This window comes from Cornus florida, unplaced genomic scaffold (assembly GCF_030987335.1).
Source record: "Cornus florida cultivar Cherokee Brave unplaced genomic scaffold, ASM3098733v1 CherokeeBrave_3.0.0_Hap2_Chr08, whole genome shotgun sequence".
NCBI lineage: Eukaryota > Viridiplantae > Streptophyta > Magnoliopsida > Cornales > Cornaceae > Cornus > Cornus florida.
In genome coordinates this window covers 37862123-37883980 of record NW_026775578.1, presented here as the reverse complement: position 1 = coordinate 37883980, position 21858 = coordinate 37862123, and the positions used below count along the sequence as shown (strand labels likewise).

The 21858-nt window shown below is 33.1% G+C and overlaps 1 protein-coding gene and 1 pseudogene across 1 annotated transcript; both read right to left on the bottom strand.

The window, feature by feature from the left end:
* Positions 1-1045: 1045 nt before the first annotated feature.
* Positions 1046-6984, bottom strand: LOC132271332 (isopentenyl-diphosphate Delta-isomerase I-like). Its single transcript, XM_059772681.1, has 6 exons — positions 6673-6984; positions 5218-5273; positions 3337-3428; positions 1980-2082; positions 1753-1890; positions 1046-1545 (listed from the first exon to the last, which is right to left on the bottom strand). The coding sequence occupies exons 1-6, from the start codon at positions 6939-6941 to the stop codon at positions 1292-1294; spliced, it is 912 nt and encodes a 303-aa protein (XP_059628664.1). The 5' UTR covers positions 6942-6984; the 3' UTR covers positions 1046-1291.
* Positions 6985-16634: 9650 nt separating this feature from the next.
* LOC132270072 (uncharacterized) overlaps positions 16635-21858 on the bottom strand; it is a 31918-nt pseudogene continuing 26694 nt past the window's right edge.

Sequence of the window (21858 nt, the reverse complement as noted above, 5' to 3'; positions counted from 1 at the left end):
GGAAATTCTTTTCCAAGTGAAAAAATTCGGAATAAGTGGGATAATACTGAGCATCTCCTCAATGGTTGTTTATATATAAATATATATTGGTGTAAATTTGATCTGTCATAATAGATTTATACAAAACTTTCAAACTAATTATTTTTAATTTCAATTATAATACGTGTGCCCAAGATCTCACGTGACTTTTACACACCCCACCTGACTTTTACAAATCTACACTTAATATAGAGTTGATTCGTTAATGAAATGAGAAAGAGGTTGAAGAGAAAAAATGTTGATGTAGTTGTATAAAAAGGTTATGCAAAATACACAATAATTTTACACATTAGTCTAGTGACAATGTATCTTAACATATTGTTGGAGATAAAAAGAAAAATAAAATAAAATTAGACATTGTGTATATTTTGCACAAAAGGGTCTTTTAATACACTGGTGGAGATGTAGGTCTTCACATGCACACCATCTAGACTATCTGATCACCGATGTGGACCAATAATAAATGAACACATCATATTTTAATTACCAAATCAGATATGATAATTAATTCACCATCTCTGATTTGGTAAGAAAGTATGTACTCAGCCATATTTGATTTGATAACAGACATAATAGGATCCATACACCAACTCTGATTTGGTAATGAAAGAAAGCATGATACACCAACTCTGATTTGGTAATGAAAGAAGACACGTTCATTTGTTATTGGTTCACATAAAGAATAACACGAGAGCAACTAAGTATTATCCAAAAAATATTGGAGAGCCATATCATGTCATTAGTATGTCCAACCAATCAAAATATGCTATTTAAAAAATTGGTCCCACTCAAATTTTTTTTTAACTTTTTTTTTCCCCTAAACATCCACAAAAAAAAAATAAAAAATAAAAAATAAAAAAATCCCTCCAATCAAACTGTTCAATAAGCCAACCGAAGAATCAATATCCCAACATCCAAGTCAGAACACATCAAAATAATGAAACTATCCCAACATCCTAGTCAGAACACATCAAAATAATGAAACTCATCTTAGAGATCACAAGCATATGACAATATGGTTTTGAATTATCAAAAGCATAAAGCCAAATCTATAATACATTGTCTTAGTACAATTTTTAACAAACAAGCAATTAAAATCTGTTTAGACACGAACAGTACAGATTATGGTAACAAGAAGAAAATGCCTACACACCCAGCAAAGATGATCTGTTGGAACTGCACCTCCATATTTATTAGTATGAAACTACTTGAAATGTCATGACACGATATCACCTCAAGCCGACTGCTGTTTTCAGATGAGCTTGTGAATGGTTTTCATATCGGCGGCTTCCTGGATGGTCCCTTTCTCAACATGCTCCCACCACTTCAACAAGAAATTGTCCACAACTAGCCTGAACCATGGGGACAGCTTCAGACCCCCCTCGCCAGCATCTGCTTTTCTCAAAAGCTCTTTCAACTGATCCCGGTTAACATATTTAATATCAGCAACTTCGTCAGGATTCGGGTTCACATTAACATCTCGGACAATGAAGAGTAGGTAATCAACTGCAGATTGACAAAAAGAGGGAGGGCAACATTTAAGTACATGAGAAAATATTTCCATGACCAATGCCTCGGTCAATCTCGTTTTACTCTACAACTGAATTTTTTTTGGGACCAACCCTCAATTAAATCATGGCCCAAGTCAGAACTTCAAAAAGATGAGGCAGACAAATAATGAAGTTAAAAATTAATTGAAGAAAGAAAAATTACGTTCATGCTCTCCCCATTTGCCATCAGATGGCGCCTTGTACAGCATGCGGCCCAGTGGCGTGAACTGGTCAACTGGCACATCCTCAGCAGGAATACCCAGTTCATCCAAAAGCTTCCTTTGTGCAGCATTCCTCACCCCTGGTAAGAAATTAGAAATAGAATTTAATAAAAGAAAGGGCCTAGTGAATCAGAAAAATGGCCTTGCAATGGAATCTTTAAATGAATACCAAGGGCATTCTCATCAATAAGCTCTGATTCTCGATATAGCGGATGGCTGCAGCAGGTGTTTGTCCACACCAGAGGGAATGTGACCTTTGTTGCAGACCGTTGCTACACATACAAAAGAGAATACAAAGTTTAACAAGAAATATCCTCCCAATACTCGCAAAACATATACAATGTATGGGAACCTTTTTGACCTACAGCAAATTCAAATGATGGCTGACTCTACAATATGATTACAAGAAAACAACCAAAGGGTAAATAAAAATAAAACATATACTACAAAACAAAAGGGGAAAACTTTTTTAAGAGAGTGCTGAAAGATTAGGATGCCACCCTCTGGAATGTTGGAAACAAAAGAAAGGTCAACAATCAGCTGATGTTGAAGAAACCAAAGACCATGATCAATAACTTGCATATGGTTAGGTTTATGGTTTTTCACTGCAACTTTTTTCTTTCTATTTTTACTTGATGGTAAATAAGCTTTAGGCAGAAATAACTTGCTTATGGACCAAGTAACCCGAGAACCTCGTAGATACTGTGACAGAATTTTAAGCCTCATAGCTCATGTATTTCAAGCTTATTTACAGAAAACCGCAGAGAAAAAAACTTCAAAACACACCTAACATTTAAAGCACCACTAGAGCACCTACAAATGTACAAAATTATGTATACATTTATGAAAATACATATATGCAGAAATAATATATTATTTTCTTCTTGGGAACATGAAAGAAAATTTATTATTATATTATTATTCATAAGGTTGAAGAACTTGTAAGTCAGTGCATTCTTAAATATTAATAGGGCTAACGACAAAATTAACAATACTTACTTTGTCCACCAGTCTCTACTTGGTCTAACTTTATCCTACATCAGCTAATTTTAGAACAATCGCTCATTTTATCGTCATATTCTTCCCTCTTTTATTCTTTAACATTAGTCTTCCAAAGTTAGCTCAATAATGACACAGAGAAACAATCAAAACTAGTTACTAAAACGAGGAACCGAAGCTATATTAAACTCTATTTTAGGAAGCTTCTACTTATCATGTTTTTCCACAACCAGGTGCAATATCTCTAGACTTCCTTCCGTTTTTAACATCACTTTCCTAACCACATAGGTAAACTCTTTTATATACGACACATCTAAAATTTACAAAGAAATCTTTATGCAACTCAAACCTTACAAAGAAATCATTGTGCAGCTCAAACCGTCACTCATATATTCATATGCTATACCCATAAAGTAAATCATTTGCAAAGAAATAAGCTAATAAGTAGTCATAGGTTCCAACACGTATAATTGCAATCAATTACACTGACATTTCCAACTAAATATTCCAAAAACTAAAACACATACCTGAAGGAGTAACTCATATTTTGAGTTAAACAAAAATACACTGAAAGCTCTGTGTAGCAAATTTTCAGATTCAATCTTTTCCATCAAGTGACCTGCAGATTAGAAAAGCATAAAAAATCAAATAAAAAATAAATAAAGGAAAGAAAGACAAAGAGCCACATAAATGTCATCCACATGCATAAAAAGTGCTAAATTTTTCAAGTTAGAAAAGGCAATAAACATTTACATTTTGAAAACAAATTGCTAGTGATAATTTTATGAATATTTATTTGTCTCGTCATTTAGTTTCTTGTCACCAAATTATATGCTTTACAGGCTCCTACAACAACATGCGAGTTAGTAAAAAATATTTTGGTTGTTGTATTTAACTGAATATATCATATTTATTAAACGTCTATTGAACAGAATGCTGCAGAATTGCTTCTTCCATCTGAATTTTTTTTTTTTTTTTTTTTTTGTGGATAAGTTTCTTGCATCTAAATTTTAACTCAATTCTAATTTTTTCCATGCATACACGCACATACACAGAGAGAAGAAGAAATGGCATTTTCTCAAATTTTTGTATGTTCTTATTCTAAAATATTTTGATATCCTCACAATTTCTCTGATGCATTTCTTTAGGGCACAACTGAATGAATCCTTCATGTGTAATTAAATCAGTGGAAGCGGATTGCAGTATAGCAGCTAATTTTATACTCTCTTGAAATTACAGAGCAGAACATTGTCTTATCAAACTGATGCCAAATTTTTTATCACAAAAAATTTCAAATTGATTGGAGAATCAGCACAGTTTTTTAATAAAGATATTGGTAAACAAACAAATATTCCTAATAGAACTGCAATCCTCTGAAGAGATTATGCTTAGAACAAGATTAATATGGTACATCAGTTTGGAGCATTAAAATGAAGCATAAGGAATACAGAACAAGAATGCCACACTAGAATTAAGTGATCTGTTATAGCAAAATTGACACACCATCATCACTACCAAAAGGCCATGAAAGTCATTATCCATTATTGGCCCAGACTGCCTATGCAGGTTTTGGCAAGGTGGATTTGGTACAAACCTAATTATTGGCATTGTTTTAGACAAATATGGCTACTCTCATGTTTTCACACTTGATAGCCCGCTACTAAAAGGCCATGAAAGTCATAACCCATTATTGGCACTGCCTGCCTATGCGGGTGTTGGCAAATTTTGATACAGACCTAATTCTTGGTATTATATTACCCAGGAATAAAAATCTTGGTATTATATTACATAAATATGGCTACTCTCACGCGGCCACACTTGAATAGCCCGAGTGTTTTCCATTGCACCAAGCAATATCACTGTTGCTATAACCATTTATTTTAAGAATATGTCAAATTATTTAGATAGCTTTTAAAACAAAAAAGATTATACAGATAATAAAAATTAATATCTCTATTGGATGATGGAAGTTATATACAACTTTATTTGACGTATCTTGTCAAATTAGCCTATCTTTCATTTACCCAAACTAGAATCAGGTGCCCTTACTAATAATGGTTGGTGAGTTACTATACACTGATCAATTATTGCAAGTTTAATATTATTAAAATAAAAAACCAGGCTGAGATGTAACATTAAAGAAAGATCTTAGTGAGGAGAATATTTAACTATTACAATTTTCTAGAAATATAAAATAGCCAAGCCATACACCGGCATAGGATGCCATTAGCCAAAACCCCGATTAATTTTTTAAAAAACACACACACATGCACGCACTCTTGCAAAACTACCAAGAAAAGAATGTGTGCCTTGTAAAAGAAAGTTAATGTTCAAGTTATGACCGACTGCTAATAACAACACTGAAGACTATCAACTCAAAAATGTTGTGAAAAGGAAATCCTGCTTACAGTTGTATTTCGTGTCATGGCCAACAACACGATCATTCTCATCCACCAAAATACATCTGCAGAAGTTGAGAGTAGAAAAACTGTTACTAAAAACCAAGCAAATATGATACTGAGTAAAAAAAAAAAACATATAATACTTCAGTCTATAGATTGAAAAGAGAGGGAATGTGTTTCTTATCAAAAAAAAAGAAAAGAAAAAAAAAAGGAAAACAAAATAGTAATCTTTGAAACATAATAGTCAAAATCGAAACCTATCACTTTGCACTACCACCATATGATACTAGCAATGTTCAGTGACATTTTTGGATAGCTGATGTACATGATGGAATTACAAATTTAATTATCAGAATAGTTGAATAAACAAATTTAACCGAAATTGCACCCCTATGAATATTTTCATCTCTATTTGTGGTTCTTTCAATAATTTGGATCTCCGAGATTTCAAGAAAGGAAAGCCTAAATGCTCATCAATAGTGCACTATTTGGAACAAAACTAAATAATCATGTAATTTTCTTTTTCATTTCTGGCAAATAATTAAAATAGGTAAAAGCATTTAAGAAGTTCATAACTTCATATATAACTTAATTTATCCAGAAGATTTCTTGATTTTCATTCTTAAGAAACAAAAGCAAGAACCCTTCTCTGTCAATAAATTATCATTAAAACCCCAACCAAATACCCCTTAAATAATAAAGTTTTCTAACTTGGGTTAGCTCATAGAATGGAGAAAGAGAATAAATGTGGCCGGCCCCATTCATTTGGAAAAAAAAAGGATGATGATGAAGAAGAAGAGCTTGGGTTAGCTCCTTCCTCGTAATCCTTTTTCTCCCAATACCTTTCAAATCAATCACCAATCATAGATTCAGTAGGACCAACTTTAAGATGTTGAACCCAATTTAGTATCACATGAATGATCGATCTGAAAAAGAATTGAAGGTAATATAACCAAAACCCATCCCATATATATGTAATGACGCAAATTCACACAGCAATTTCAGTGTATATACATATGTGTGTGTGTGGAATCTCTCTCTAATTGTACGCGGATAAAACCAGCTTCGATGCTATATTTTCACACAAATTTCTCTCGTCCGATCAAATTTTCTCTTCAACCAAACAAGTCAACACAAACAGATCAAAAGACAGAAAACAATCACTATAATCACAGCCAAATGAATTGAAGTTAGTATAACAAAAATTCTTCCCATACGTATGAAATGATGTAAACTCACACAGAAATTCCAGTGTGTGTATATGTGTGTTTGTGAAATCTCTCTCTAATTTTTTTGCGGATAAAACTAAAACGACCCTCGATGCTATATTTTCATACAAATTCCCCTGTTCAAATTTTCTCTTCAACAAAACAAGTCAACGCAAACAGATCAAACAACAATCACAATCAAAATGCTCTAAATCTCAATCAATGGAAGAAAATCAAAGTCAAAGGCACTAACTCGTCTTCGAACATGAGACGCCTCTGGACAGCGTCCATGCCTGCGTCGGTGGCGGCGTCACCCATTGCGGTGGTGCTGGTGGTGGCGGCGGCGGCAGAGGAGGAGCGAGAGTATGACAAGTGAGCGGAGAGGGGAGATAAGGTGGTGATGGGTCTTAGAGAGAGAGAGTTTTTGGGAAGAAGAGTTGAAGAAGAGTGAGATTTGGGAGAGCAGAGGTTGATAGTGAAGAGTCTTTGTAGATATGTGTGTGAGGAGGCTAACAAAGACATTTTTTAGAATCCGAGCGTTGGAGTCTCCGCCATCAACGTTGATTTTTTTTTTGCCCACACTCACATGCATTTATTCTCCATTGCGTTTGTATACTACTATAATCACTACCTACCAAAATTGTATGTTCACATGTATATGTATATGTATATATATATATGCATAAAATGTACTTTACCAAAATACATATATATATTTGGTATACATTTTTGTGTATGTTACATTATACTTATCTAAATTATCTTGGTTATAACTTCCCAAAAGCAGATCAAACGATACATAACGTACTTCAAGAAAAAATAATGGAGATAGATTATTGTTTCAAAATAGAAGGAAAATAATTATAGACAATTATTATTCATGTGGTTCAATCATAAATGTACATTAATAATTAAAAAATTAAAAAGTAATAAATAAGGGAAGAATGACTGAATTTATTTCAAAAAAATTATTTTTTAATTTATTGATTTTGTAATTAAATATTGAAGTATATATGTCATATTAAACCACATCAATGTATCACCTACTTATCTGTGAATAGATAAATATTGTTCAATAATTACTACTATAATTTTAAAAAATATCAGTTCTTTCATGAAACGAGGTACCAAACATTGTTATTTAAACATGAAATTAAAACAATTTTTCAAAACGTGTAAAAAATTAAATAAATTATTTAATAAAATTTTACTTCGGGGATCAAGAAGTAAAGTTCTCTTTGTTACTATTAATTTATAACTCATCCATAGGAATATCATATAATACATATGAAAAATATTATTGCGATAATACCTGTTGCATATATATTATACTGAGTATATCTTATTCAAATGTTTGCCATTATCCTAGTTCTTACTTTCTTATGAGTTGGCACTTGCCATTATGACTTACCAAAGTATACATGCTCCCTTAAAACAAAATTAATGATCGAAATTTTAAAGTGGTATGCAATTAAATGGATGTCTTCATTTGAAATTTCAAAATTACCCCTGTGAGAATTTAAAGAGATGCATTGTTTCTTTAAGACCACTTCTCAAACTTCAGAATAGTGTATAAAAAACAAGGGGGAGGATGAATCATATTTTGAGCAATAATTTATTATTCCCTTCATTTCATAAAAAATGTCATATTTGATGAATCGTGACTCACAAAAAAAAAAGAAGGAAAAGAATGTATCATATTTTAAGCAATAATTTACTAGTCCCTTCGTCCCAAAATGACACTTTTTTATGGGACTGAATGAGGTAAAGTTACTCATTCTGTTCCAAAATAAGTGTCCTGTTCACAATTTTAAAAATAAATCCCTTATTTTTTAAATTTTTTTATTTTAAAAAACACATTGTCAATCACTCCATTTAAAAAAAATAGCACGAAGTCACATATAGTGCAATGGAGACATTCCCCTGAATGACAGGATAGTAATTTTACCAAAGAGTAATGTCATCTATATCAAAGTAATAATTGATTAAACAGTTAAAAAAAAATCATTAAATTTTGGATAAATTTCTTGCTCACTGCGACGTAAGAAATCATTTTTGTTTATTAGTTATTTTCATCTCATGTTTATTTATTTATTTATTTTTCAAAAAAACTCTACACACAAAACTTGAATTCTAATATTCCATTTTTGAAAGATTATGAAGATATTACTAAACTAGAACTTTTTTGTGTTCATTTCGTGTTAATGGGTTTTAGATTCTCTTTTGGAAAAGTATTTCCTTTTATTAAAACTCTTCACGGCATGATTCCCTATTTTATTTTTACTCTACCTTGTTTGTTAGAAATATTATATAAAAATACATATATATGTTATATATATATATATATATATATATATATATATATATATATATGTCGTATACAGTTTCTTAGAAAATATATGACACCAAAGCTCGCGAGACACGAGTGGCTGATTCCAAAGCAAGAGTTTCAGTATCTTAATAACAAAACAACAAGAATGGTGTGTATCGCGTGCGAAGAAAATAAGAATTGTCATCAATAAGCACGTGGCACATGTGTTGTCTCTTTAACCCACAATTGGATAATTTTGATACTCTCTGTAAAAAAACACATTTAAAGGAGATCTTAAAACTAATCACCATTTTTTAAACGTGAAAAAAAAAAAAGACTAAACATATATATATATATTTATATATTTATCAACTTAAGATGTTATATTCGCGTGTCTTTCAAAATCTGATTATATGAAAAATTATTACATAATCTTGGATAATAGGTCCTGGACCAATAACATGGTGATACCGATTTAAATGCATTAGTTAATTTTGTGTCAATTATATTGCACTTTTTATTTAAGAATGACTCTTAATTATATATAACACACTTTTTTTTTTTCCTAATTGATTATCGCACACAACACATGTCTTCAGACCCGAATCTCTATCCTTTCTTTGAGAAGTAAGAGTTTAATATCGCTAGGTCACTGGCCTATTGGTTTATATATACCAGTATCATTTAGGTAAACAACAGTAAACGAGTCAATGTAGAGGTTAAAAAATAAAAAAAATTAAAAAAAAATCATCAAACCATAGAGAGTAGTAGAAGCGTTGGTCAGGCCAAAGGGTATATACACGCATACATAAGGATATGCATGTATATGTGTATATACATTACAATATTGCATATACTTATACATTTTTTATATTTGCATATTTATAATTGTACAAGTATTGTTCTATAAGTGAAAAAATATGTGTGTTTTTCTTTATATATATTTTTATATATACTCTTATTATTAGAAATATGACTTCCAAAGTTTCAAGTGTATATCTATCAATTGACTTTTGAAAGAGCAAGTATACAACACATTGAATTTCCCCTTTTGAAAATACTATAGGATATTTTTGAAGATTTTAGAGTTATTTTGTTATTTTAAAAATATTTCCTAAAATATTTCACACACAATCAAATGCTGAAAAATAGAACAACATACTTCAAAATTTGTCATGTCAAGGTTTTGTCAATTTATTTTGATTTAAAAATAAGATAGTAATAATATTCACTTGTGAAGCACGTGTATTGTTGGAGTAACTTTCAAATAATGAAATCTAAATTATTGAAAAATTAAGTCAAAATCCATGTATTAATAATTAATATATACGACCCATCACCAACCCCATTGGAGGAAATGGTCTCCGGTCAAATTTCAACTAAGCCGAAGTCAGAAATGCTGTGCTGAATTATATTACTGGCAAGTGGTGACCCTAAAGCTGACTAAAACAATAATGCTCCTTCAACCAACAATATTTATATAAAATATTCAATCACTTGATGTTAGGTTTTTCTGTCGAATTCGATGACAATTGAAATGAGTAATATATAAATTAGATGTTAGTTTTATTTAATAGTTAAATAATTTTTAAATTTTAATCGTGAAATACTCATTTATTAGGGTTGATATTAGAGTTAGATTTAATTTTTGATTTAGTATCATGTTAAGTGTTTTGTTAGTTGCCTTTCCAAGTAGGCAGAATAGTCTGATCGCAACAAAAGCGTTGCGAGTTCGAACGAGTAAGAATGTTAAATTTTTTTTCTATATCAAATCTGAATAGAAAATAAAATGGATATATATGTATAAGTTAGAAGAAGTTGTAGACAATCATGAAATATGGCTTGGAATTTGAGAGTAGGTAAGGTTAGTTTTTTTATTGATAACTATTTTGCAAATAGTAGTAACTCGAAGTCAACAAAAACTTTGTAACTTCAAATGGGTAAGCCTTTAAATTTGTTAGCTCAACTAATTTTAAAAGAATTTTCATGAATTTCAGTACGACATTAAACACATATTCATAAAATTTTCAATGTTATGATTTTTTTTTCCAGCAAGTTTCATGAGACCATTTTTGCTCAAGATTTAATTGGAAATATTTATATAAACTGGGGAATAATTTTTTTATTTAGTCAAAGATAATATTACCGAACCTCTTAAAGCACCCTAAACATCCAATGTGAAGTGAGACAGATAAGGGGAATAAATTGAATCCATATATTTCGAAAGTGCGTCCGTCAAATAAGCTGACTAAGGAGGATCATTTTTAAAGATTTTTTTTTTCCTTTTTTTTTTTAAATAATTTTATTTAAATTGTCAATGCAATTGATGGCCAGTTCTCCACCAATTATAAAGTCGAATGTTGACTTATCACGCACATTAAAGCACCTAGATACCTAGGAAACGAAATCGTACTCCAATTAGGACTTGAGGAATGAAGACCCATTTTGGACTTGTGTGTAGTAATAACTTTGAGAAAATAAAAATAAAAAAAAAATAAGGCGAGCAGATGGTTATTATTATTATTTTTAATCATTGTAAAGACATAAAGGTTAATTCATCACAAAAGTCAAGTAGATAAAGGACATATAAATCAAGTAGATTCTAAATTTATTGAAGGAGAGAAGAACAACAATGAGAGTGACTCAAAGATCTGATTATTATCAAGGTAATAACTTTAAAGTTACATCCACAAAGCACCTTCAATAGGAAAAAAATACTCAAACCCCGCACAAGATTAAATTAAGTCGGGAACAATAAAAATCGACATAGATTAGAGATTTAATCAGAAAAAAAATATCAAATCTATTCCATCTAATCGAAAACAAGCCATATAGGAGCAACTCAACTGGCCATCATTTGACATATCACACTAAGCAAGTTTGGACTCCTACATTAATAAGGAAAATCACACCCTATAATAATGAACAATGAATAATGAAACATGGATTAAATTACAAAATAATAATAATAAAGGTTTTGAAAAAGAAATAATAATAATAATAATAATTATTATTATTATTTCTTTTTCAAAACCTTGCAATTCAACCTTTGCCATACTAACCGTTGAAAAAAATAATTGAAAAGTGATCTTGTTCATGTGACAATCTAACTATGAAATCATTATTATCCCTTTCTTATTGACTAAAATACTCTTATATCCTTTTTTTGATCTATATAAATCAATTCGTTTGTATACCCCCATCATATTGTATGTGTGAGTTATACTGATATGTTACAGTTTTGTGAATTGGTATTTTATATTATTATATAGTTTATTATTTTTCATTATACATGAGTATAAATATCATTTCTCTTCTCCATCACAACTATTTGATGGACTAACCTTATCTGCAAACTTTTAAAAATTTAGGAGTTTTTCCTTCTATAGAGAATATGAGTAAATGCAAGAAAACAAAGGTTGATGAGGATTCTCTGCAATTTAAAACATGCTTATAGAGAAAATGAGCAAGTCAATGGCACATGGATGCTTTGCTGACCAATCAAAATATCCATTTTCTAAATATTGTATATATAGCGAAATTTTGAGTCCCAAAAGTGACAAAGTAGGATGTGTGATTGTTCATTTGTTGTGCTGCTTGCACAATATATATATATATATACACACACATATATATATTTAGTCCAAAAGCCCAAAACATTGGTACAACAACCCGGCTCATTTTGGATTGTCATTGTTTTCTCTTTCAATTTTGGGCTCTGATGTAACGGACACATAGACCCAACATTGACCATAACACAAAAATGAAAATGTACTCATAAAATTGTCACAAAAATGAAAATGATATTTACATCCCAAAACAAATTCACTTCTTAAAATTGTCAAAATAATTTGAATGTTAAGTAAACTCAAATTAATAGCTAACCATTGACATTGAACAAAAAAATTTGAGAATTATTTACCATGATAATTTTCCGCATGGTACAACACACCTTGTAACCAAAATATATTTGCAACAAATTTAGTATAAGTTTTAAAACCATAGTATGTGGTCAAATTTAAAACTATTCGGAACACAACACTATTTAAAAGGAAGAGATGGGGAGGGTTTCTTTTCAAAAATTTCTTCTTTACTACCACCAAAATTAGTTCAAAAAAACAGGTTTGAATTATACAAAATATTTGAAATGGCCATCTCATCCTACCCAAATCAAAGATAATACTTGTAGCTTTCTCTAACATCTCACTTCTTTTTTTTAATTAGAAAAATTATAATGTTTTTTAACTCCAAAAATATTTAATGTCACTATAAAGTAACCATTGGCAATCTTTATACAATTGATTGCCGTGTTAGGTGTCTGATAAGTCAAGCAAGAGTTGTTTATGTAAAAATGAAAAATATATGATAGGACATACCAAAAAAAATGTTTTGTTTATGTTTCAGTGTTGTTAAAAAATAATAATAATAATTAATATACAATTTTAATTCATTTTTAATTTTTATGCTAAGAGTTTGACCTAATTTAGTAATGATTCTTATATCATATCGTTACTACTCTACTAATTTATCATCATAAATATGTTTAGGAATGATAAAACATCACGCCTTCTTGTCCTCTTTATATTTATATAAGGGTTACAGGTTCTTAAATGATTTTGGGAATCACAATGGAGGTTACTATTGAAAATGGACGCGGTTGCTGGGCGGAGATGGAAAAAGTCACCTACTGATAAATTATAATTTTGCCCAGGGCAAATTATATTAAATCCCCTTCACTTATAGCATTTTGTTGTAAACCCCTCCAATTATTTTTTGTACTAAAAAACCCCTAACTTACCGAGGGAGTTTCATTTTGACTTATTATCAAAAATACCCCTACCAAGTCAGGGGTTTATGAAATTCACCCAATTGTGTGAATTTAGCACCAAAAAAAAAAAAAATTCAATTTTTATTTCTTGAATAATAATATTTAAGATTATATATTTTATTTCATGCATCTCCATAATTTTAATTAAAGAAAACCATAAAAAATAAAAGTCATACATTGACAATATTTACTCATATTATATTTTATTTTTCCTAGTTGGTATTCACATACCTCTTAAAAAAATTGTTTGCACCGATCATGAGACCTTACTTCATAAGTCACCATAGCCCAATCTTTTCAACTAGGTCAACCCCTTGGGGTTACCGAGAGTATATTTTTTATATAATGCGTATATATAAATGTATGAGATGGACATTTGATCAAACAATTAGATCGACAAAAATATATTTTAATTACAAAAAAAAAAAACAATTGAATGATATAAAACTCCCCTTGACTTGGTGGGAATATTTTAGTTAAAATAACCCTTTCGATCAGTTGAGGGGGTTTTCTAGCAATAGTACTGCCAACTAGTAGACATGGCTCAGTTCCAATTCACATGTTCGTATCTAAACATATATACATATATCCATATAAAAATGCTTGCTTTCATGTACATGCCTACAAGAATTATACATACATGTATATATGTATATATATAGATCCAGAGTTTATATACATAATACACAATTTATAATTCTATGATCTAGTCCTCCAACCATATCTCATAGATTACATCAGACAAATAGTTCATAACAATAACTAAATATTAATAATCATTCTGATTGTTTGGGTGGGATCAATAAATCGTAACTTGTAACCTTATATATCAATTTACTAAAATAATAATAACATAACCAATCTTTACAAATTTAACAAAACCAATAACCAAAGTTTCTACAATTGAATTTTTATCTAATCTTTAGTAATAAATAATTCTCGTCCAATTAAATTCAAGTCAACAACCTATACAACTATATTATCCTAATCATAACTATCATTAAGAATATATATATATATATATATATATATATATATATATATATATATATTTCCTACTATTTATTAAAACATGCAAGATTCATCAAAAGCAAGTTCCAAATATATATAAGAGTACAATGCAAGGTTAACTTGCCTCAAATATCGTTTCACCTTCCTTTTCAGACTCGACTATTGAAATATAATTTCTCCTTCTTCTTTAGGCAATTTCTCAGTCACCGTTTACCTTCTGGCTACCACAGACGTCAACTTTAAATATCACTTTAAATATCTCACGCTTCTCTCTTCTTTTCTTTCTTTTTTTTTTTTTTTTTTTTTACAAATAATCTCTCTATAAAACTGATACGGCGTGAGTTATAAAAGATAATTATAACTGTGGTTGAGATAGTTTAGGATTCCTTTTTGAAATTTAAATTTTAAAAACTCTAATATCTTTAATTTAACATTCAAATAATAAATAATAAATAATAAAATATAATATACGAAATTTAAGGGTTTTACATTCTACCCACCTAAAAAGAAATTTCGTCATCGAAATTTGCATACCTTATTCGAAGAGTTGTGGGTACTTTTCCTTCATTTCTGACTCTAGCTCCCAAGTAGCCTCTCTCTCGTCCTGATGATTCCACTGCATCTTCACCAAAGGTATCTCTGCCCGCCTCAACTGTTTCACCATACTGTCAACAATGCGAACAGGCATCTCAACATAGGTTGCATTAGGACGAATCTGGACCTCTGTGCAGTCAATGGCCTGAGTTTCATCCCTCAAGCACCTCCTCAACATGGAGACATGGAAAACATCATGAACAGTAGATAGTCTGGGTGGTAAAGCTAATCTATACGCCACCTCCCCAATCCTCTCTATGATCTCAAAAGGTCCAATGAATCGAGGAGCTAACTTCCCTTTCTTCCTACCAAATCTCGTAACCCCCTTCATTGGTGATACTTTCAAGAACACCAAGTCACCCATACTAAACTCCAAAGCACGACGGCGTCGATCTGCATAGCTCTTCTGTCGACTCTGAGCTGTGCGAAGTCGATCTCGAATGATGGCAACCTTCTCCATAGTCTCTTGCACCAACTCTGGCCCCAAAAAACTACCATCACCAACCTCAGCCTAACATACAGGTGAACGACAAGGTCTACCATAAAGTGCCTCATATGGTGCCATGCCGATACTAGCCTGATAGCTATTATTATAAGCGAACTCAACCAATGGAATGTAATCCTCCCAATTGCCCCTAAAATCTAGCACACAAGCACGAAGCATATCCTCCAACGCCTGAATGACCCTCTCGGACTGGCCATCGGTCTGAGGATGAAAAGCAGTACTCAAACTCAAAGGAGTACCAAAAGCTGCTTGGAAACGAGGATCACGATCTGAGACAATAGACACCGGCACTCCATGAAGCTTAACTATGTCTCTAATGTAGATCTTACACAATTCCTTTACAGTATCAGTAGCTCGAATGGGTAAAAAATGAGCTGATTTAGTCAATCGGTCCACTATCACCCACACTGTATCATGGTTATGTATCGACCTCGGTAACCCCACAACAAAATCCATCGTCACATGTTCCCATTTCCACTCAGGCACAGGCAAAGGCTGTAATAGTCCTGCTGGTCTCTGGTGCTCAGCTTTCACTCGCTGACAAGTGAGACATCTAGATACAAACTCTGCCACATCACGTTTCATGCCTTCCCACCAGAACTGTCTCTTAAGATCATGATACATCTTAGTGCCACCTGGGTGCACTGTGTACCTAGAGTGATGTGCCTCCTCTAAAATCTCTCTCTTGAGATCTGCTAAGTCTGGAACACATAGCCTACCTCGAAATCTCATACCACCATCAGCTCCATACGCCCAGTCAACATTACCTTCATCATTAACAGACTCAACTGCTTTGGTCTGTAACTTGTCATCCTGAGTCTGAAAATGAATGATCCGGCTGATCAAAGTAGGTTGTACAGTCAAACTACAAAGAATAGCCCCTGTACTCTGAGAACTCGGCATGATAGAAAACTCTGCCAATGCCTCTAACATCATCCACTCCCGAATCATCATAAAGGCAACTAATCATCTCGGTTTCCGACTCAAGGCATCTGCTACCACATTCGCCTTTCCAGGATGATATTGAAGAGTCATATCAAAATCCTTCATCTTCTCCATCCACCTCCGTTGCCTCATATTCAACTCCTTCTGAGTGTAGAGGTATTTGAGGCTCTTGTGATCAGAGAATAACTCAAATTCCTCGCCATACAAATAATGCCTCCACACCTTCAATGCAAGAATCACTACTGCCAACTCCAAGTCATGTGTAGGGTAATTCTGCTCATGTGGCTTAAGCTGCTTAGAGGCATACGCTACTACCTTATCATCTTGCATCAAAACACAGCCAAGACCCTGAAGTGATGCATCTGTGTAGATCACAAATCTCTCACCATTAACAGGAATGGTAAGAACTGGTGCCGAAGTCAATCTCATCTTCAGCTCCTCAAATGCCTGCTCACAGCGGTGATCCCAAACAAATTTCACATCCTTCCGAGTCAAACGGGTCAAAGGTGCAGCAATCTTAGAGAAACCCTCAATAAAGCGCCTGTAGTATCCTGCCAGTCCCAAGAAGCTACGAATCTCAGTGACAGTAGTAGGCCGTTTCCAACTCATCACAGCCTCCACCTTGGCAGAATCTACTAAAACTCCATCCTTAGAGATCACATGCCCAAAAACTGAATCTGCTCCTGCCAAAAGTCACACTTCTCAAACTTAGCATAAAGCTGATGCTCACGCAAAGTCTGAAGTGTAATGCTCAAGTGTCTCTCATGCTCCTCTTTAGTCTTGGAATATATCAGGATGTCATCAACAAATACCACAACAAACTGATCCAAGTAAGGTCGAAACACTCTGTTCATCAAATCCATAAAAGCTGCCGGAGCATTAGTCAACCCAAAAGGCATGACTAAGAACTCATAGAGGCCATAACGAGTCCTGAAGGCAGTCTTATGAATATCATCCTCCCTAATCCTCAGCTGATGGTACCCAGTCCTCAAGTCAATCTTAGAAAACAACTGCGCCCCTCTGAGTTGATCAAACAAATCATTAATGCGTGGCAATGGGTACTTATTCTTAATAGTGACCTTATTCAGCGCACGATAGTCAACACATAAGCGGAGTGACCCATCCTTCTTCTTGACAAATAAAATAAGTGCTCCCCAAAGTGATGTGCTAGGTCGAATAAACCTCCGGATCTTGCAACTCTTGAGTCTGTTTCTTCAACTCACTCAATTCAACTGGCGCCATTCTGTAGGGTGCCCTAGAGATAGGTGAAATACCAGGAGTGAGGTCGATGCAAAAATCCACTGCCCTCCTAGGAGGCAAACCCAGAATATCCCGAAACACATCTGCATACTCTGACACTGTAGGCAACTGCTCTATAGTCACGCATTGCTCAACCACCTCGATGTGGGCCAGAAATCCCATAGTCTTGGTGCCCTCAAACTCCCCACACTTATATCGAGAAGGAAACTGTCCCGGAACTGAGAATACAATAATCCTCTCATGGCAGTCCAACTGAGCATGATATCTAGCCAACCAATCCATACCCAGTATAGCATCAAATTCTCTCATACGTAATACTATTAAATCAATAGGATACTCCAACTCCCCAATTGTAACAGGGCAAGCACGACATATTCTATCAAGTGTTGTCGCGCTCCCGAGTGGGGTTGTAATAGATAAGGCATTACTTATATGTCCAGTTTCTATTCCCAGCGTATTCACAAATGATAGTGCAATAAAAGAATATGAAGAACCTGAATCAAATAGTACTCTAGCTATACTGCCATAAATAGTAAGTGTACCTTCCACTGCTGGTGGTGCACGATCCTGTCTCCCATCTGGAACAACTGCATAAACCCTTGTACCTCCTTGTTGCTGTGGTGCCTGACCTTTCTGCTGGTTATTCTTGTGAGGCTTGGGACAATTACGAGCCAAATGTCCTTGCTCACGACAATTGTAGCAATGCCCGCTGAACTGATATGGCTGTGCATCATGAGGTGTGGTTGGTACTAAAGCGGTGGATTGCTCACCTTCACCAACTCTCTACCGTTTCCCTGCTAACCAATCTTGTCTACCTCTCTGCCAAGACTGACCCTGCTAGTTTCTCTGAGTCTGCTGCTGCTGACCCTTCTGATTCTGTTGAGAGCTACTCTGATTTTGTTGAGTGCTGCTAGCCCCCTTACCTTTCTGTTCTGCCCTACGCTCCTTCTGTTTCTGAAAGGCAATGTTATTATTCTCCTCTACTGCCACAGCACATTCCACCACTCTAGCATAAGTGTCAAAACGATGACCCACCACAAACTTCTTCACATAAGAGACCAATTCTCGCTCAAACTTTCTAACCTTGTGTAACTCATTCGCAACAATGTGAGGAGCGAATCGGGATAGCTCTGTAAACTTCCTCTCGTACTCACTAACTGACATCTCATTATTTTGTTCCAGCTGCGTGAACTCTGCTGCCTTCTTCTCCTTCACTGATTATGGAAAGTATTTGTCATTGAACCGAGTTTTAAAATCATCCCAGGTCATAGTTGTAATGTCTACAACCATCCTGGTCTTTGACTGCCACCACTGGCGCGCCTCACCAGATAAAAGAAATGCACCAATCTTCCTTTTCTGCACCTCAGTGCAGTCCATCATCTCAAAATACTTTTCCATATCTTCAATCCACTTCTCAGCATCAAGTGGATTGGTAGCTCTAGCAAATTCAACAGCCCCCAATTTGCGGATATCTCTGATAAATCCAATCATAGGATTCGGCACATGAGGTGCATCCTCCAACTGAACATCGTCATGGTTAACACTACCACGACCAACACCTCCCTGACCTCTGCCTCTAGCAGGTCGTCCTCTGCCTCTTCCAGCTCCTGACATCCTATTTTCAGTAAAGAATGTCAATGATAAGTCTCACAAGTAATTTATACTTAAACTGGAGCATGGTAAGAGAGCAATAATTTGTATAAGTATATGCTCCTATTTTTACTATCACTTTTCTTAGCCAGGTAATTCTTAACCTAGGCTCTGATACCAAACTGTCACGCCCCAAAATCCTAAATACATGAACTCTTATCTCGTATTAAGATTTGACATGACTTTCCTTATACAACCACAATTTTACAATAAAAATAATTAAATAAAGAAGTAGATGAAAACCACCCTCTAATTTATTAAATCGATACAACCATAATATCAAACAACCTTGTCAAAAATAATCCATGATAATTGGACAAAATGAACTAACTCTCAAAAAAAAATATCGTCATTCTTATTACAATACGAAAATTGAATTAAACCAAAGAATGCGACAAACAAGCCAAAATCCATCACCATCATGTAATCCCATCACGTTCCTACTCAACGTGTACCTGAAATGTGATAATGGGGTGAGCTCACAAGCTCAGCAATAAATGCTAAACACAATTATCGTTCAGCAAATTAACCTTACCTTATATTCCTGTATATATAAGCAACTCAAATAAGTTCATTATTCAAATGTGTATATCCCAGTTAATTACAAACTTAATGAATAACCATCTTTTATTTTTAATAAATCGGCATATCTCACATGAGCCCCGGGCTCCCGTCCAATAAAATGGTGTGAATCGTATAGTCCCTAACTACCAAAAACACACGTGTGGCTGGATTGTACGTCTACTTCCCAGATGATCCCTGATCACGTCCACACAATAAGGGCTCATTAGACCCATGGCCATAACAAAAGGGTAGTGCACTCCCAAATAGGTAGGTCCCTGACCATACCCAAGAGTCATCATAGGGTCAGTCCTTGACTGCCCTCCGACTAATCCAAACTCATCATTATTAATTATAGTGAATTATGGGAGATATCATTAATTAATAATTCAAATTAATAGTTAATGCACCCAAATACACTTTTAATTTAAAAACAGAACTCTAATGACCCAACCACTGAGAGTACCAAATTCTGGACATACCCCAATATTTTTAGAATAATTATACTATTTTTCCTTATTTCCTTTAGTTTAAAAATCAATTTAAAAGAATAATAATAAAATATAAAGAAATAGGATTCTATTTTATTTCCTTTAATCAAATAGTATTTTATTTCAATCTGTTTTCAATATCAACGAAATATGAAAAAAAAAAAGAGTAACTTGCAATCTAGCCATCACGTGCGTACAAGTCACTGTAATTAGGGACTAAACTCACATGTATAATATATCAAATAAACATATGTATAAACATATGCCATTAATGCACACATTACCCAGTCCTGCTACATGATTAACATGAACCAAAGTAATAATGTATACAATGCAATACTTTATATATATATATCAATCACAGACAGACAAAGTCTCTAAACTCAATTTTCGCAAGTTATATATATATATAGAGGTATGAAGGACCAAAAAGTAAGAGTATTCAATTTGGTTAATATTAAATCATATAAATCCTAATCATGTTACAATAGTACTGCCAACTAGTAGACATGGCTCAGTTCCAATTCACATGTTCGTATCTAAACATATATACATATATCCATATAAAAATGCTTGCTTTCATGTACATGCCTACAAGAATTATACATACATGTATATATGTATATATATAGATCCAGAGTTTATATACATAATACACAATTTATAATTCTATGATCTAGTCCTCCAACCATATCTCATAGATTACATCAGACAAATAGTTCATAACAATAACTAAATATTAATAATCATTCTGATTGTTTGGGTGGGATCAATAAATCGTAACTTGTAACCTTATATATCAATTTACTAAAATAATAATAACATAACCAATCTTTACAAATTTAACAAAACCAATAACCAAAGTTTCTACAATTGAATTTTTATCTAATCTTTAGTAATAAATAATTCTCGTCCAATTAAATTCAAGACAACAACCTATACAACTATATTATCCTAATCATAACTATCATTAAGAATATATATATATATATATATATATATATATATATATATATATATATATATATATTCCTACTATTTATTAAAACATACAAGATTCATCAAAAGCAAGTTCCAAATATATATAAAAGTACAATGCAAGGTTAACTTGCCTCAAATATCGTTTCACCTTCCTTTTCAGACTCGACTATTGAAATATAATTTCTCCTTCTTCTCTAGGCAATTTCTCAATCACCGTCTACCTTCTGGCTACCACAGACGTCAACTTTAAATATCACTCTTAATATCTCACGCTTCTCTCTTCTTTTCTTTCTTTTTTTTTT